This window comes from Piliocolobus tephrosceles, chromosome 9 (genome assembly GCF_002776525.5).
Source record: "Piliocolobus tephrosceles isolate RC106 chromosome 9, ASM277652v3, whole genome shotgun sequence".
NCBI lineage: Eukaryota > Metazoa > Chordata > Mammalia > Primates > Cercopithecidae > Piliocolobus > Piliocolobus tephrosceles.
This window is the reverse complement of record NC_045442.1, coordinates 55,798,902-55,817,867: the sequence shown is the minus strand read 5'-3', so window position 1 is coordinate 55,817,867 and position 18,966 is coordinate 55,798,902. Positions and strand designations below refer to the sequence as shown.

General features: G+C 39.7%; 1 protein-coding gene across 1 annotated transcript in view; it reads left to right on the top strand.

The window, feature by feature from the left end:
- CCDC6 (coiled-coil domain containing 6) overlaps positions 1-18,966 on the top strand; it is a 127,608-nt gene that overhangs the window by 86,261 nt on the left and 22,381 nt on the right. The window contains exons 4-7 of the mRNA XM_023185580.1: positions 8,095-8,198; positions 10,054-10,214; positions 15,750-15,906; positions 18,318-18,418. Of these exons, the coding sequence (XP_023041348.1) occupies positions 8,095-8,198; positions 10,054-10,214; positions 15,750-15,906; positions 18,318-18,418 (523 nt within the window). The remainder of the gene's footprint in view (positions 1-8,094; positions 8,199-10,053; positions 10,215-15,749; positions 15,907-18,317; positions 18,419-18,966) is intronic.

The window sequence follows — 18,966 nt, the reverse complement described above, 5'->3', positions numbered from 1 at the left end:
GATCTGATAGTATATTTGCAACAGTTACAGATGTCATTTCTTTCCTAAGGCATTCTCCACTGAACTCTTGATGTAGTAAAAGAATGTATACACAATACTGTGAAACTTGCTTTCCCTCAATGGCAATTATCTGTTAAAAGAATTCCCTTGAGTAACAAACCCAGTATGCAAATTTCTGTAATATTATGTTGATGTCAAAGTGATGAAAATGTTAAGACCAGAAACGGTATTAATCTGAGTAATTAAATGTGTGTCTATTTAAAAAGTTATTTCTCATTGAAAGCAAAATTTATTGAACTGATGATAAGTTATGAAATAGTGTCATTTTCATGTTAATAATGGCATATTAATATTGTCCTGAAATTATATCAGTTTCAAAGAACAAATCTAATTCTTACAGGAACATAATTTTTTAGAAAAAAAAAGATGTAAGCTGTATTAAGGTTATCTCTGAGCTATCCGGAAAATTCTGTCTTCTAAATAACTGAACTTTCACTGTCATTTATTCTTCTGAAGGTTGATTGGCTCATTCTATATTTTAAATATGTCAGATAATACCATACTAATGGATTGCTGTTTTTGGATGTACTATTACTTCAGTTACACTAGGAAACTCAGTTTTTTTAAGATTAGATATCTAATTTTTTTTCTATTATAAAAATAGCAGATGTTGATTAAGAAATTGGGCAGGCCAGGAAAAAATAGGAAGATAAATTATCAACAGCGTAACTTTCACCCAAGGGACAGTCATATTTATCTTGCTGTATAGTTCTTTCTCATTTTTTTGTGTGTATTTTTCCTTTCACCTGTATTTTAGATATATGTAGGCAAGTTTCTTTTCAATTATAACTTTGACCTTCTAGTCTAGAAAGTGACCGCTCTTCCTCTCCCTTTTCCTTGCTCCTCACTGGCAGACTTCTTCGACTCTTTCTCTTCTCAGCATTGCATGGGCCGTGTGATGACCTAGAACTTGTTCTTAAAATTCTGAAAGCAATCACAGCTTGATTAACCAAATAGACACCCGGGAGGACTCTATGGTCTATGAACACCTGTCTTAGCTTATCTGTAACACAGACTGACTACTTGTTTTGTCTTTTTTTAAAAAGACAGTTTTCCAGAATGCAAGGGTCAGATGTCTTCCACCTTAGGAGAATTGCCAGGACTGAGCAAAATTCCACTGATCACCTGAACAGACAGCTGACACAGACATTGCTCATTTTACCTTAGTTGTCTCCATTGCTTTACTTTGTGAAGGCTTTGCCAAGGACCACTGTGGTTTGCTCTCAGCTATTTTCATGTCAGATGCACGTAATGTATTTTAATACCCCCTCACGAATTCTATTAGTCATTCTTTCCAATATATAGGCACAATCTGGATTAACTCAGATGTGTGGGAAAATAGGATGGAATGAGGTAGGATCTCTTATTGTCTCTGCTCTTGTAGTAGAAGCAAAACTGTGACCATTTTTCTGACTTTGATTTAGTTTTGAATAAGTATATATTTTGAAAATACATACTTATATTTTCCCAGGTGATGTTGATGTACCCGCAGGTCAGCACTTTGAACACTTGGACATCTATGAAATCACATAGTAAAGTGATAGGAGATGGGGCTAAGCTTTTAATGGCCTTTAGACATAGCCTTTAGACATAACCTAACCTGGAAGGCTTTGGGAAGTTGTGTTAAATCCCCAACACACTGTTGTGTTTTCTTAGGACTTGCCTCTTATTTAAAAAAAAAAAAAAAAAAAAAAAATCTGGCCAGCTTAAGAGTTTGGTTAATGTGAGTCTTAAAGCATTCTGCTATCTTTTTCTTTCCTTTTTTTTTTTTTTTTTTTTGAGACAGGGTCTCGCTCTGCCACCCAGTCTGGAGTACAGTGGCACAATCATAGCTCACTGCAGTCTCAAGCTTCTGGGCTCAAGGGATCTTCCTGCCTCAGCCTCTTGAGTAGCTGGGCCTGGAAGCGCATGGCACTACATCCGACTCATTTTTTATTTTTTTGTAGAGACGGGATCTCACTGTGTTTCCCAGGCTTAAGTGCCTGGCAAACTTTGTGTTCTATTTATATGATAGCCTTTATTTCATAGGCTTCCCCTTCTCTTTATTATGCCTGGATTAATGCATGCCTTAGTTATAATGGACTGCTTTCCAAAATTTGTTTTATAAATCAGATGTTTGGGTTTCGAAACATTTTCCCATAGTAATGATGATAATATGGTACTTAGACTAAAACCTTTCAAAGCAGATTGAAAAGTTTCACTAAAACCTTTCAAAAATCCTCTAACTGAGTATAATATTTAGCTAGAGTTCTCATCCGACTTTTTTGCCAAACATTCCTTACTCCCACCCCAGCATCGTAGTCCTCTTTAAATGGAAAAATACAATAGTAAGAAAGAACTGTGGTAGCATTGAGAGCCACCTCTCGGCTGCCCTACTCCCTTTCTGCTTCTTTGGGTGGTGGTCAGGATCTGTCTACTGAGAAGACACAGGTAGGACTGGCTGTGAATTCAAATAAGCCAGATGCATTTTATATATTGAGTTTATTCATTGAAGAAGTTCTGAATTTATTTTGGGAACATAATAAGAACTCCTGGTCTGATGTTAATTAACCTGCAGTGAAAAGTAGAGCTACTCAAGAGGAGTAAAGAATTTGGCAGTTCATTGAACTGACTTAATTACAAAGCAGGCTTTCCAATGAATATTCAGCTCCAATGAATAAATCAGCTATATCCCTTGGTGCTGGGTGCTTGTGGAATAATCACAGTACGGGACTTGGGTTAGCCTGAGAATTAGATGTTTGGTGAGGGAGGAGTGGGGTACGTATTGCATGAACACCAATTTTTTTTTTAAGTGATCAGATATTATTAGAAAGGATGTGGAAGGGAGATTATTACAGATAGAGACCAGCATATTGAAAGCACTGTATCACTCAGCTTTTTACACCTGAAGCAAGAATTTCCAACTTATTACCCTGGAAACTTAACATATATTATGAGATTGTGCAATGACCAGGACACTAAGCATTGAAAATCTGTTTTTACTGTTTTATGTTCACTTTGGCTCTAAATATATAGGATTTGGAAGTAGGTGGGAAGGATGTGGTGGGGACACTGATAAAGAACTTATCAAGCCTGTAATCCCAGCACTTTGGGAGGCCAAGACGGGCGGATCACGAGGTCAGGAGATCGAGACCATCCTGGCTAACACGGTGAAACCCCGTCTCTATTAAAAAATACAAAAACTAGCTGGGCGAGGTGGCGGGCGCCTGTAGTCCCAGCTACTCTGGAGGCTGCGGTGGGAGAATGGGGTAAACCCGGGAGGCGGAGAGCTTGCTGTGAGCTGAGATCCTGCCACTGCACTCCAGCCTGGGCGACAGAGTGAGACTCCGTCTCAAAAAAAAAAAAAAAAAAAAAAAAGAACTTAAGGGGAAATTAACCAAGGGACTCAATATGATTTCTTCTAATTTCTCTGCTCTTTAATGTCAGCCAGAGCTCCTCAGCAATGCTGAAAAGTTGAGATTTTTAAAACTGAAAAAACAAGACGCCCTGCTCTTTGCAGGGTTAAAGATAATATAGAGTCCTATAGCACTGCCAGCCTATGTAATGAAGTACGGTAAGTCCTCGCTTAACATTGTCAGTATAGTTCTTGGAAACTGACTTTAAGTGAAACAACATATGTGAAAATCAATTTTACCAGAAGCTGATTGATATAAACAAGAGTTAAGTTCCTATGACATATTTCTGGTCACAAAAACATTATCACACTTCTAAATAAAGACCCGACGTACTTCTAATGTTAAACATTGAAACAAATGTGAGTTATGCATATATTAAAGAAAGATTAATGAAAACCATTAATTGCCCCATTTTTAGTGAATCAGTGAGTGATGGCCATAGTAGTGATGTGTTAAATCAAGAATAAATGTTTGCAAAGTAAAAATTGTAAGGAGCACCTCCTCCCAACTCACAGTTCAAAAGCAAATAGTAACAATTACAGCGGCTTGCTGAACACTTGCATACTGCATCATTGATTTTCATGCATTTGTATGATTAGCATATACTTTATGGATTTGTATTTTACAATAATTTGTACTCATTCATTTTCTAATATGCTTATTCCAGTTCAGATCAAGGGTGGCTGGAGCCTGTCGTGTCAGCTCAGGGCACAGAGCAGGACCCAACCATGGACAGGGCACCAACCCATTGCAGGACACACTTAAATACACACTCTCATTCATTCCAGAGGGACCATGTAGACACGCCGATTGCACATCTTTGGGACATAGAAGTAAACTCGAGTATCACAGACATGGGGAGAACATGTGAACTCTATATAGACAGAGGCCCCACTGAGAATCTGCTTTTTTCTTCCCCCCTCGTCAACGTTGTAATAACAGGACGTTGAACATTCAAGGACCTACTGTACTTGAGAATCCACACTGCTGAGCTGGGGCCTCCTGTGTTGCCTGCATCATGGAAATAAATTAGTAGAGCAAATTGGGACAGCAAACCCAGGTTTCACACCCAGAGTGCCCAGGTTTCCTGAGGTGGGCAGTAGATTGATAGCTGGTAACTACCAACAGATGCCAGGAAGGAGCCGAGACTCACATAGAGCTCCACCATGTTTCCTGATCTTGTCTGTTTCCAAAATTGCTCATAGACTCCCTAAACTGCCCTTATTTCCCTGGCATCAGCTACCCCCAACTCTGCTACTCCCAAGTATTGTTGGCAAAGGAGATAGGCCCACAAACCACAGCATGATTTGCCCTAAATCCATGTTTCCCTCAAGTTCCTCTGTAATTGCTGGTTGGACAGGACCCAGCAATTTTGGCTGCCATGGTGACCAATATCCGTTCCTATCTTGGTGGTATGACTGCCTGAGTCATGTCGTCTTGCAGGCTAGTGGTTTCCTCAGTTTAAAATGATGATTTGCCTTGCTGCTTCTAGCTCTAAATATGTGTGACAGAACTAGCTCTGACTGAAGACAGCTACTGTCTTGACACTGGGTGGGAAATGACAGAATGGGTAGGCCAGAAAGGGACCTGAGGCATCATTCAGGCCAAACTTCTCATTTCATAGATGAGGGCATCGGGGCTACAGCAGCTGAGTGACCTGCTCAGAGTCACATGCCTCATTAGTTACATAGGGTAAAGACAGCTTTGTCTTGATTTTGCTTCTCAGAGTTATTGATTAGTATTACGAGTATTTACTCTAAAAGTAATTGAGCATGCATTTCTCCACTAAACATCATACTGCACAATGATGCCTGCTTGAATTTTTTCTTGCTTATCAACTATCTCTACCTCCTATGATGCTTTTAAACACTGGAATTGGGATCCTTAAAGGTAAATGCCTCATAGTTATTTGTTTAAATAAACATAATTCTGAGGCTAGAGGTAGTGGCTTATGCCTGTAATCTCAGCACTTTGGGAGGCCAAGGCAGAGGACTGCTTGAGGCCAGGAGTTCAAGACCAACCTGGGCAACATAGCAAGAACTCAACTCTCCAAAAAGAAAAAATGAGCCAGGTGTGGTGGTGTGTGCCTGTAGTCCCAGCTACTTGGGAGGTTGAAGCAGGAGGATTGCCTGAGCCCTGTGGGTTAAGGCTGCAGTGATCCATGATTGTGCCACTGCACTCCAGCCTGGGCAACAGAGCGTGAGACGTCTCAAAAAAAGAAACGAAATGAAATGACTTGATTGTACTTCAAAGCTTGGCCAAAAAGTATGAATGCAGAGAATCACAAAGTTTAATAGGAGTTATATAAGGGTTCCAGGATTTCTCATTGTTGCTGCAGGTAGGAACTGTTTAACATTCTGAGGAACATTTGCACGTTAATGGGGTCCCAACTTTGCGGCACAATATATTTGACTTACTTTGACACCCTGTACCTCCCCCTTTTTGCCCTTGAACTTCTCTTCAGAATCACATTCTGCCATGCAAAAACAACATATTTTGAAACTCTGTTTCCAGTTGGCTACGTAATCATGGCTTATTCACTTGTCAAATAAGCCCTCTAAGATATATTGATGGCCTATAAGGTGCCAGATGTTATTCTAGATACTGGGGATACACCAATGAATGAAACAGACAAGACAAATCCCTTGTAGAACTTAACATTCTGGAGGGCTGGAACAGAAATGGAACGGATATCCAAATATGGTGATTATCATAGCCAAAAAGTGTTGAATGCTTTCTAAGTGCCAATTAATTATCAACGGTTTACCTAGATTTACAAATGTAATGCTCACTGTAATCATATGAGCCAGACATTATTTTTGTCCCTCATTTTGCAAATGATAAAATTATATCTAGTTAATTTTCTCAACATTTTATAACTAGTGATTGATGGAGCTGGGATTTGAACCTAGGCATTTGGCTCAAAGTCTGTGATCATAAGACAGAAGTGTAATTACAGGAGTCTCCCGCCAGTGCATTGGCTGCTGTTTTGTGACTGTACCTAAGTTTGTAGGAAGTATTTTAAATATTCAAATGGCCAGTTGTTTCTACAGCTATTTTTACGGCTTTCAGAAGAGAAAAGCCTAGAGCTCTGTCATCATATGAGAGTGTTTTTCCCCATCTGTTTGAGACCTCCTTTTTTCTCTAAACTTAGAACATGATGATACCATTATCCTTATATCATTTCCTCTCAGGTCTTGATTGTTCAGGTTCTAAGGCAGCTGATTTTATGCATATTCATTCTGGCTCAGATGTGGAACAAGTAGCTGCTCACCTTCATGTGGCTGTCCTGTGCTTCTGTGTGAATATGGGCAAGTCTTTTGCTCTCTGTGAGCTCCTTAAGGACCTTGGGTGGTGTTGGTAGTACTAGTCCTCTCGGGGAATTGAGATTGGTGCTTCTTAAGACTAAGCTACCAAGAGTTTCAGAAAGGGGAACGTCATTTGGCTGTAAAAATAAAACCACAGTTTGGATATTCTGATGTTTGATTGCTTTAAAAGACTACATTTTATTCATCTTTTTGGTTCTGCCTTATGTATGCACACGGGATCTTTGGATGAGGAGCTTGCCTCTGTGACCCACTAAGGAAATGTGAAATCTATTAACATCTTTGTGCAATCAAGAATAATTAGTTGACTCAACCGTTGAAATGGTGAATTGCCACTAGTTGAAGAAATAACACAGAGACAGCACAAGCTCTTTGCATTAAGAAAATTTTGTTTTATTTAATATGTCAGGTACAGAGAATGGTAGAACACATGTCCTCTACTCATTGCTATGAAACCTTATCGCACTTTCAGTCTCTCTTACCAGCCCTCTTTTTCCACATATCTTTTTTGTACTATTTCACAAGTATATAATTGTTTCATTTACTGTCTTGACTCCCACTAAAAGGAAGATCCATGAGGGCAGAAATTCCTGACTCCTTGGTTCACTGCTATGCCCCCATTATCCAGTCATTGTTCTCAGTATTTATTACATATTGCTCAATATTGATTAATTGAATTTTCCCATGGTTGCTTCATTGAAATAGAACACTGTTGGGGTTCCCTCCCCAACTGCAAAGCCTCCCCCAAATCAAATTTTCTTCTTTCCGTAAATCCTTAGAGTAACCAGTATTGTGGATTTGGTGTTTATCATCTTTTGTGCATGTTTTTATATCTTAGTACATGTTTATTTATCTCCATTAGCCAGTATGCAGAGTTGTTTGGGAGCTTTTAAGAGTTGTTTATATAAATAGTAATATAACCTTTCTGACTTCTGTAAGAGACAAGCCCGGAAGAGTAACTCTAAGCCCGGAACTGTAAGGGACAAGCCCAGAAGAGTCCTGATACGACTACTACACCAAACTCCCCTAAAGACCTCTCTAAGGAGGACTTTCCACATGCCTCGAATAAATGCTGAAACAAGGAATGCATTTCATGTACCAGACAACAATTAAGCATTAACATCCAAGAATGAAACTGTCTAGTTTTTTTCAAAGTTTAAAAACTAGAGGCATTTAATATGTTTGTGCCAGAAAAATTGGCCACATGTTTGCAGTTTTCTCCAAGAAAAGGGGTCCTAATTGTTCAACCAAAAAATGTATTAACAAAGTATAAGTGGCCTGACATTTTGGCAACACTTTTTTCCTTCCTTTAGTTGAGACGGGAGAAGATTGACCTTGAAAATACATTGGAACAAGAACAAGAAGCACTAGTTAATCGCCTCTGGAAAAGGATGGATAAGCTTGAAGCTGAAAAGCGGTTTGTTTAGTCTTACTGTTCAATATAGGGTGTGTGTGTGTGTGTGTGTGTGTGTGTGTGTGTGTGTGTTGCTGTTCTGGGCGTGACTGAGGGATAGCAGTAGTACACCTTGATTCTTTGGTGATGCACGTCATTTTAATTGGCCAAAGGAAAAAAAATGTTGAAAGCCTTCTGAACTGTTCTCATGTTGGGCACCTCTTTATTCTTTGCTATCATACTGTCCCAGTAGAATTTCTTTTCATTTGGTGTTACAAGGCTATGAGAGAATTAGTCATGGTGCTATTGTTCACCTTTAAAGTCTTTTCAAGGATGGTTGCAATTTCAACTTTCCACCTTATTGAACTGGCTTCCTCAGTTGTTTTCTAAAGTATATAGGGTATACTATGTACTATTATTTGTACATCTCTGGAATTTCCTTTATTAGGAAGCCTGAGATTTTAATAGTAAAATTGTTTTAAAGCCTACTGTAAAGAAATACCTTTACATACTTAAGATTAGGATTCTTTGTGTAAAATGTATATACTTGCAAGTGGAATGTCACTCAACAGCAAACATTTCTTAAACCCCTTTGTGCAAGATAGTTAGGCCCTTGTTTTCAAGCCCTGAGTACTTTGGGAGTGTGTGGGGCAGGGCTTGTAAGAACGGGAAGAAGATTCTGTATGTGGAAATGTGTGTATGGGTGTAAAAAGTGAGTTTTTAAAAAATGGTCATTAATCCATTTCACCAAGATCTTTTATTTGCTACCGAGAGTCTTTCCTCCTTAAGTATTTGGTTTAGATGCATATTTGTAATTGTTTTGAGTTCATGTCTACATTTGCAAAATATAGGCATACCACATAGCTTTAAGAAAAGTGAAAATTAGAACTATATCTATAAGAAATACTTGTATAATCATATCCACTGTGCTTTGCTGATACAGATTATTGTAGCAGTACTAACAAGTTGAATTATGAAAAGTCATTCTGTGTAATAAATGCAGGAACCACTATAATATTTTAACACACTATTTTTCTCAAGGGTAGACCTGGATGGAGGTAACTCAGTTTGCTCTTGGACAAACTCAAAGGTACAAAGTAAAAACAAAACAAAAACCCCAGCAGCTATGGCAAGGGATTTAGAGATCTGTTGCCAAAGGAAGACTTTGTAGAAGGCAGTTGGAGGTTTTACATGTATTAGTGCCAAATTATTGAACAGTATGGAAGGTTTCATTTTGTAGGTCAAAGCTATTGAATATCAGCATTTTATATCATTCAACATAAAAATAATTGGTAAAGAAGGTGGCACTACTAATTATTAACCTGATAATTCTGGTTTTGTTTTTAACTTTTTACCTTTGCTGTGCCCAAAAGCAAAGGGCACCTAGTCCAGTTTGCCATGCCCTTGCAGGAGGGAATTTTAGAAGCTGAGTCTCTATGTTACTTTACCCTCCAAGAAGATTCATAGTATTTTAGAAGCTTCAATCAAAAGCCATAAGAAAGTGGAATTTCCTCAGCATCTTCATGCACTAAACCCAAGAAGTTGAACATTGAGTCAGCAGATAATTCTAAGTGCATACTGTATTCCAGGCATAATTATCAGATCCAGATGTTAAATAAAGACTTTTCAGTATTGTTTAATTACCAGTAGTCATTTAAAAGGAAAAAAGGAGATTAGAATCAGCTCTGCCCTTTGGCCTGAGATACCAGATAAGGGCAACCAGAAGTTTGATATAAAATGGGCAGGGGAATTAAGCAACCCTGTGAATTCTGGCAGTAAACAGGAGCTTGCTTTCAAAACAAACCTGCCAGCTAGTGTGTTGTTTTGTCTTTTTAAGGAAAACTGTTTGTCATTGTTGGAATTTTTCTTTTCAATGAAGAATCCTGCAGGAAAAATTAGACCAGCCCGTCTCTGCTCCACCATCGCCTAGAGATATCTCCATGGAGATTGATTCTCCAGAAAATATGATGCGTCACATCAGGTTTTTAAAGAATGAAGTGGAACGGCTGAAGAAACAACTAAGAGCTGCTCAGTTACAGCGTATGTAGCCTCTGGTTTCACTAGTTTTATGCTCCTAGAATTAATAACTTTACCAAATATAGGGTATTACCAATATTGAATTACCATTGAATTTGCAATAATTAAATTCATATATTACTGATGCATGTTTACCTAAGTTTATCATCCTGGAATGGATTCTTTTTTTTTTTTGAGTGTTATAGTAGGGGAGAACAAAACCATTTAGAATACTTCCAGAAAATAATTCAAGTAATTTCAGGAACATCCAGGATCACAGGTAGCATTTTAAATCTTCTCTGCCATGTTTATCTCTAGGATTGTGCTGACAAAAATATTGCAGCAGACCTCAAAACACTTTCAAAATATTAAGGCAGAGAGTAGTTTACCTTCCTTACTACTACATTCAACCTTAGCTGACATTTGTTCATGCTATTTGAAGAGTAAATGCTTTTGAAATGTATACTTAATATTTTGGAAGAGGCCAAGATGTTGAATTGAAAAATCAAAGGACTAGATCTCTGAGTATTGATTAGGTCCCTGTGTAGTTTCTTGGATCTCTCCTATTTGTTTGTTTTTGGCTGTTCAAATTTATTTTTTTGAACAGATAATTCAGTGAAAGGTGTGCAGTGACTTCCTCTCATTCCTAGTCTCTAGCCACCCTGTTCCCACAATTAGACATTTGTACTGTATTCTTCCAGATATATTTGTATGTAAACTTATTTATACAAATACAGTTGACCCTTGAGCAACATGGGTTTGAACTGTGCTAGTTTACTTGTATTGTGGAATTTTTTTTTCAATAAATACAGTTGTCCATTCGTATCTGGAGGTTCTGCATCCAAAACCAAAGATGGATGGAAAATACAGTATTCATGGGATGTCAAATCTGTAGGTGCGGAAAGCTGACTTTTCCTATCTGTGGGTTCCTCAGGGCTGACTGTGGGACCTGAGTAAGCACACATACTGGTATACTTGGGAGTCACAGGTGCTGAGGGACAGCTGTAGTAACACAATGAACACACTCCTTTTTACACCTTTCTTTTTTCACTTACTATGCGTTGTAGTTTTTCCCCTGCCGATACATACAAAGCTGCCTTCATCCCTTATTTAAAGGCTGCATAGTATTTGATCATATGGATATGCCGTAATTCAAGTAGTTCCATACCAGTGGCCCTTTTTTGGTTGCTATGCTACAACCACAATGAACATTTCTGTACACATGTTTGATACCTGTGCAAGAACACCTTCGGGATGGATTCCAGGAAGTGGATTTGTTGGGCCACATGGAATATGCCTTTTAAAAAGTTCAGTGGTTCTTACCTTTGTTTTCTTCTCTGAAGTTCCTTACAAATTCCTGTGCCGTGGAGCATCTGGGATGGTGCATCAGCATCATCCTTGGAGCCTTTGAGAAATATGGTGTAGTACTTTCCTATTTCTGCTATTACAAATTACCAGAAACCTAGAGGCTCAAAACAATACAAACTTACCATCTTACAGTTCTAAGATGGGAATCTCTAGGCTAAAATCAGGGTGTCATCAGGGCGGCCATCCTTCTGGAGGTTGTTGGGGAGCCTGTTTCCTCGCCTTTTCCAGCTCTAGAGGCTGCCTGGATTCCCTGGCTCATGGCCCCTTCCTTGCAGTTGTACCACCCCACCTCTGCCTCTGTTGTTACATCTTCTTTTCACTCTGATTCCCCTGCCTCCCTTTATTAGGATCCTTGTAATTATGTTGGGCCCACTCTGATAATCTAGGATAATCTACCCATCTGAAGCGCCTTAACTTAATCACTTCTGCGAAGGCCCTTCTGTCAAGTGAGGTTAGTAGCATTTATAGGTTTTGGGGATTAGCATGTGGACATCTTTAGAGAATCACGATTCTAGCACCATACAGGTTTCTGGGCTTACTCCATGGAGTAAAAAAGGGGCATATTAAAAAAATATATATAAGTAATCCTGATGTGAACCTCAGGTTGATAATTACCATGTGTGTTCATTCGGTGAAAATCAAATTAGATATATCAAATAGTTATCAAATATTAATTATTTTAAGATTTTTGAGTTTTTACCATGTGAGTACACAAATATCTTTCAGCACCTTCCTGAACTCTTTCCAGTGCTGTCAGTTTGCATTTTTCCTCCTCGTTTATACTGCTCCATTGTGCCCCTAGCAAAAATTTTAGAAGGAATTTGGGGAGAATTTATGCTTACTACTGTTTCCATACTGTACTGTTTAGCCTCTGAAGAGACTGCAGATACTAACAGAGGCGTTTGTAAGATTTTGTGAGGACAGAGAAAGCTGAACTAAAGAAGCAGCAGTGGCACTTAGCTGCTTGCAGTGATTGGATTGGGCCTAAAGGATGTGTTAATGACTTTTCATCATCCATTCCTTGCATTCTCCTTAGGTTAGATGACCTGGGCCTCTTTTGGATGCAGCTGTGGGAGGTGGCTCCTCATCCTCCAAGCCTGACTGCATCTGAACTTGAACGTCTCTCTCAACAGTTCTCAGTAATGTTTGAATGTTGGCATCTCCTGGCCAGCTTTTAATAGACCAGTGGCTAGGACTTATCCTTGGAATTCTGACTTAATGGGCTTAGGGTATGGTCTGGGCACTGGTATTTCCCAACCATGAACTTGAAAGGGAATGCAAGCCATGCAGACCTTTGGATCATTTGGGAGCCACCTCTTTGGAATCTTTGTGGAAGTCATCCTCAGTTCACACCATCTTTGACTGAACAGAGTAAATCCTTACTTCACATCATCCTTGGGTTCTTGGAAACTGAGACTTTAAGTGAAACAACTTACTGTATAACCAAACCAATTTTACCATTGGCTAACAGATACAAAGAAGAGTTAAGTTCCTGTGGCATACATATGTGTTTCACTTAAAGTCACAGTTTCTAAGGATCTGTGGATGATGTTAAGTGAGGGCCTACTATATTGGGAGATGGCTGTAGACCTGGGGAGATATAAGCTGTGGCCCGTAAGTACTAGGGAGCTCTGTGTGCAAGAAGGAGGAGGAGGACTCATAGGAACAGGTCCAGTCAGGTGAGGCTGTGTGCCAGCAGGGGGCAGCCAGGGAATGCTCTGGTGACAACCTTCTGTGTATGAGTCTGTGACACCAAGAGGTGTTGGGCCTGGTGCCTTCTCTGTGCCTCTGTCTTCTAGGTCAGTTGCTGAACTGCCAGGAAGTCTTCCCAGCCAGTCACTGCAGGGGACATTCTTATCTATAGATATATGGTTTAAGGATGCCCCTGCTGAGTTCCCACCCTCTGCACCCCCGGCCACCCCAGTGCTAAAGGATTGCCATTTTCTTTGAAAGACAGGGTTCTCTGGTTATTGTTCTTGGAGCCTCACTAATCGTTAATTCTGCAAAGGATTCCATGGCAGTCTCCAGCACCTTTCCTGTAAAAGGCATTATAAGATTCTTATTATGGAAAAGAAAGTCAGCGTGCTCTGACAGTCACCCTTCTAGTTCTAGAAACAGCAAATACTCCAAGGGGTCAATCTTTTGTTTCCTGTAGAGCTAAGTGAAAAATTCTGTATGCTTGCATATTTGGGATGAAATAATTTAATCGTTTATATTAAAAGTGTACTTTGTAAATATTTTCCCAGCATGCCTTCAATTAAAGAGAGTTTTGCGTCTGGATTAGACAGCAGGGTTTCTGGCTATGTTGAAACAGCCAAGGGATTTAGTGTTTAGTGCACGTAATAGTGTTTAATAATTTTGATATTTTTATTTGAATTTCTAAAATAAGGATATTCAGGAGCTTTTGTATATTCTGTAATGATGCTGTCTTGGAAATCATTGAATACTTATCAGAAGTATTTATTGGCTAAAATGTCAGACTTTTGTAGAGTTGCTTAAAACTAAAACTAATTTGATGGGCATTGAGAGTTGAAATAGAGTCAGTCTGTGGGAGAAAAATGCTCAATGTGGCATACAGCTCCTTCCTTCTTCCCTAAATTTGGACCGAACTGACAATATGGAACAGCAGCCTACAGGAAACTCTTAGATGTGCTTATGGCCACTCTGAATTTGTAACTGCTTTTCAGAAAAGATAAGTATATGGAGATTTTACTTTTCCCAAGTTCATTGACAAAGACAAGGAAAAGAAATGAAGCAAGAAGATGGGTAGACACCACATTTTGTATTAGATAATTCTGGTTACTTGGTAGCAGATTCTGCGTGAGATAAACCAGAAAGGAATGGGGGTGGCGGGGGGGTTGTCAAAAGAGGAAGGAAGACGTGTTTTTCTTTTTTTGGAAGGTTGCAGAGTATGGCACAGAATCCTGTGAAGAATAACCTCAGAAGGACAAGAGTTTTGATGGCTCCAGGGAACTTAGCTGGAGGAGACCCTGGATCCCCGTAAAGATGTCAGTTCCCCATTTCAGATTTCTGGGAGAGGTAGTCTAAGTGGCTCAGCCTGGGTCCAACATCTAGTCCTGGAGCTAGTCAGCTCTGTCCTGGGAGATGGGTGTTGTAGCAGAGACTTGGATTTGTGAGGGAGCTCCTGAGGAAAGGGTATTTGTCATAAGCAAGATGCCATCCCAAGAGGTGCCAGCTATATACAGGTCTTCACCTGTCCTCTGTCGTAGCACATGCGTGAGACAGGGTGACAGACAGCCACACACATACCACAAATTAGACTTGGAAATATTAATCTAAAGTTTTCTGGTTTACTATGTCAATGTCTATTCTCATGAAAAGAATGTTAACTCTTATCACATGTGTTCTAGTACAGTGGTTCTTGGTGTGCCACCACCACTGTGCACAGCGGGGATGCCGACAGGTGTCACAGGCTCCCCTAGACGGCTCGCTGTGTCTGGAGTTGAGAGGCAGCCAAATTGAGGTCTGCCCGTGGGCAGAATCTGGGCCTCCCTCCGTTCCCAGCTCCAGCAATGTAGAGAAGAGTTCTGGTAGTGGCTACTTGTAGACTCAGCTACAATTCCACCATTTCCTCTTCTACTTAAAGCACTTTAGAAAGCAAATGAGTGGGAGTGACGATGGCTAACCTGCCAACACTGCCTTTTATATTTTTTTCTAAATGCAAATCATTGGTAAACTTTTATACTTGAGATAAACTTTAAATCCATATCTCATCTATGTGCAGGAGAATGAGAAAGACCATCTTTTTTGTTTCTTTGTTTTTTGAGACAGAGTCTTGCTATGTCGCCCAGGCTGAAGTGCAGTGGCTCAGTATTGTCTCACTGCAACCTCCACCTCCTGAGTTCAAGGAGTTCTCCTGCCTCAGCCTCCCAAATAGCTGGGATTACAGGTGCCTGCCACCACGTCCGGCTAATTTTTGTATTTTTAGTAGAGACTGAGTTTCACTATGTTAGCCAGGCTGGTGTCAAACTCCTGACATCAGGTGATCCACCTTCCTCAGCCTCCCCAAGTGCCAGGATTATAAGTGTGAGTCATCATACCCGACCAGAAAGACCATCTTGTAACAGTTCCCTGTGTCTATGGCATAGGGGCTGAACTGAAGTCTCTTTTTTTTCAAATTTGGAGATGATTGCATGAAACATGGTTTAATTGAAAACTCTGACTTTTCAGATTCAGAGAAAATGGCACAGTATCTGGAGGAGGAACGTCACATGAGGGAAGAGAACTTGAGGCTGCAGAGGAAGCTGCAGAGGGAGATGGAGAGAAGAGAAGCCCTCTGTCGACAGCTCTCCGAGAGTGAGTCCAGCTTAGAAATGGATGACGAAAGGTGTGTGCATGTCCTATGAGCCTTGTTTTTGTTTAAAAAATAAAACCCAGGTTCTGCAGGGGTTTTCTTTGGTATCCTGTTAGGTGTATAAGGAGATAGCTTAAATATGTATTTATTGTGCTAATGAATGCCACCGCATTATAGCAGATGCCGAGAATGGGATAAAGATTGAACATTTTCCTTAAACACAAAAAGATGAAAAAAATCACCTCTAAAATTATTTGGTGGGGAGAGAAATGGAGACAGCGTTATATTAGAGAAGCAGCGGAGTTTGCATTTGTTGTTGAATTAGTTTAATCCAGTGTTATATCTGTTTAAAGCATGGGAACATATTAATTCCTGTACTGTATAAGGATAAAGCAAGCTATAGTGCAGCTCGAGGAAAACAGTGCATTTGTAGGTTGAAAAGAATCAGCAGTGAAAAGAATCAGCAGGGACACAGGTAGAGGTTGTTCAAATCCCAAGGACTTATCTTAACACACTTGATAACTTTTGAGCTGTTTTGTAGCCACTTAAAAAAAAAAATAAAACTAATGGATTGTATTCATCGGTTCAAACCTAAGCAATGAATCCCCTCATTGCCCCACTGTGAGTGATCTGGAATGAGAGACCCATCCTTTGGTTAACTAGCAGAAATGGTCTCAAGTATTTGTGCCTCATCCACTTCTCCTCCCTCTTCCTCCTCTCTAAACTTGGGATAAGGTAGTGGTAAGAAAACAAACAAATATAAATGGAAAAAAGTGTTTAATCTGCAGAGAAACCCAGAAGTTAGAGAATTACATTTCTGCAAGGAAATTCTCCCTTCTGGATCAGGGATGCCCTGGCGTTACATGGGCCATATCTTAGTGTGAGAGGTAAGACTGAGTATTCTTGGGGGTCCCTCCAGCAGGACTGGGCATTCAGTATCTGAAACCAGGGCTACTCCTGGCTGTGATGAGTAGTAACTGTCGGTTGATGCCAATACGAGCCGTCTGAAACATGTAGACAATGTTAGCACATCCGCATTCTGTTTCTGTTATGGCATATATCTAGAGGACTAACAACGCTATTGATCAGTTTGCTGTGGACAGTGACATTATTGTTTAAAGAAAAATTTAAGATTATCTGTAATGAAAGTCTATATTTTTATAATGAGAAAAAAAGGAAAACAATAACAGGTTATCCTATTTTAAATACCTATGTGTATGCCTCTTCATTGGGGAATAATAAAAGATTATTCTTCCTCAAAACTTTGCCTTCTAAAACTACAGTTCCCTATTCTTTCTAAAATCTATATCCCTTAAGAACCATTTGACTAAAACTGCCAGCTAGAATACTAAATAGCTTATTAACTACCTTCAGATACAGATCATATATAGCATCTGGGACCCAGTTTGGGGTAAGATACACTCTAAGGAAATAATGTCTTCTGACTGCAGTGTCACTAGTGAAGCAGTTTCAGCCTTCCAGATAAATATTTTTTTCCAGAGCCGGTATTCATTTCAGAAAGTTTACCCTACCTTTTGTAGGTCAGATTATCCAGAGCTGCCCAATAAATACTTTCCCTACTAGGAACAATGATACTACATTTGGGAGAAAGAAAATGGTCCAGCATTTAAGAGACCACAAGATGCCTCTTAGTCTACTAGTGGATGTGTAGAGTACAAGAAGTTCCACCTGGTGCCACTAGGGTGGGTCGCTCGCGCAGGATGGTTTATCAGGAAGTCTCTCAAGCAGAAATTTCTCCTCGTCAGCGCTCCGTGCTCATTTCACAGAGTGTAAGCTGATGTTCCTGATGATCACACTTCAGCATTTTCAGGTCTGATGTGACTTCTGAATCCAGGAAAAAGGCAGACTCAGCGTGGTGTGGCTAAGCGTGACCTGCTGTATGTGTTCAGTACTTAAGTCTTATTAAATCCTAGTGTGTGACTGACTGTCTGTTAAGCAGGACTTGCTTGTAAACAGTTGATACTCAGTTCACAGGAATAAGTATCTGTAGGCTTTAATTTTATGACATAAATCTCAGAGGGCTTGCTTGGTTTTGAGTTTCAGATAACAATGTAAATGTAGGCACTAACACGTGAATATCTTTGTAACTCTTGGGACAGTGGAGGTGAATTCCAGCATAGCTGTTGTGTGGTGGAGGAAAAGCTGGTCCTCTCTGTGATGTGGTGCACCTCTTTCACCTGGCTTCTATCCTGAGCTAAAACATCCTAGATCTCCCAACTGGTACCCCTTGGAGTGAGGTTTGTCAAACAGCAGAGTGGTGTGAGTCAGGAGTCCATTTTATAAATGCCTTCTAACTACAACATCAATCTAAACATTCAGGATTTTGACCTCAAGGTGTGAACCCCAAACATTTTCTCCTAAAAACTTTCTTAAGGACTATTTAAATACAGGTGGTTTTCTCATTTCCTCCTCTCTCCTCTTAGGTATTTTAATGAGATGTCAGCACAAGGATTAAGACCTCGCACTGTGTCCAGCCCGATTCCTTACACGCCTTCTCCGAGTTCAAGCAGGCCTATATCACCTGGTGAGCATATGTCTTTGGCTATTTTGGTGACTGATTCCTGGTACATTGAAGAGGCACCTGTGACTATGCTCCCTTCTAGTGTATAAAAATCTTGGAAACAGATAATAATCATGTCTTTTTGAAAAACATCAAAAACTCATCACTCTCAAGGCTAAAAGTTTGAAAATTTTGAGCATAAATGCTATACTGTCAGCTGGTTTTTTTCTCTTCTTTTTTTTCTTTTTTAATCTAAAAGGAGTTTGACTTTAAAACACCTTTTTAAAATGAAGAATGTCTTTGACTATGATGTTAAGTGCTGATGGGTAGACAAAAAAGCCTTAGGTAGATTTCCAAGATGGATCATAGCACACCTTTTAAGGGTTCTTTTACAATATTCCACATACATTAATCTCATTTTTGTCCTCAGAATGATTAATGTAGGCAGCATTTTCCCCATGTTAAAATGAGGAACCAGCAATTCAGAGGGTCACTACTGGTTACACAGCCAGGAAGGGGCAAGGCAGGGCCTGTCTGTTTACAAAGCCTGTGTGTTCTTTCTAGCATGAGCT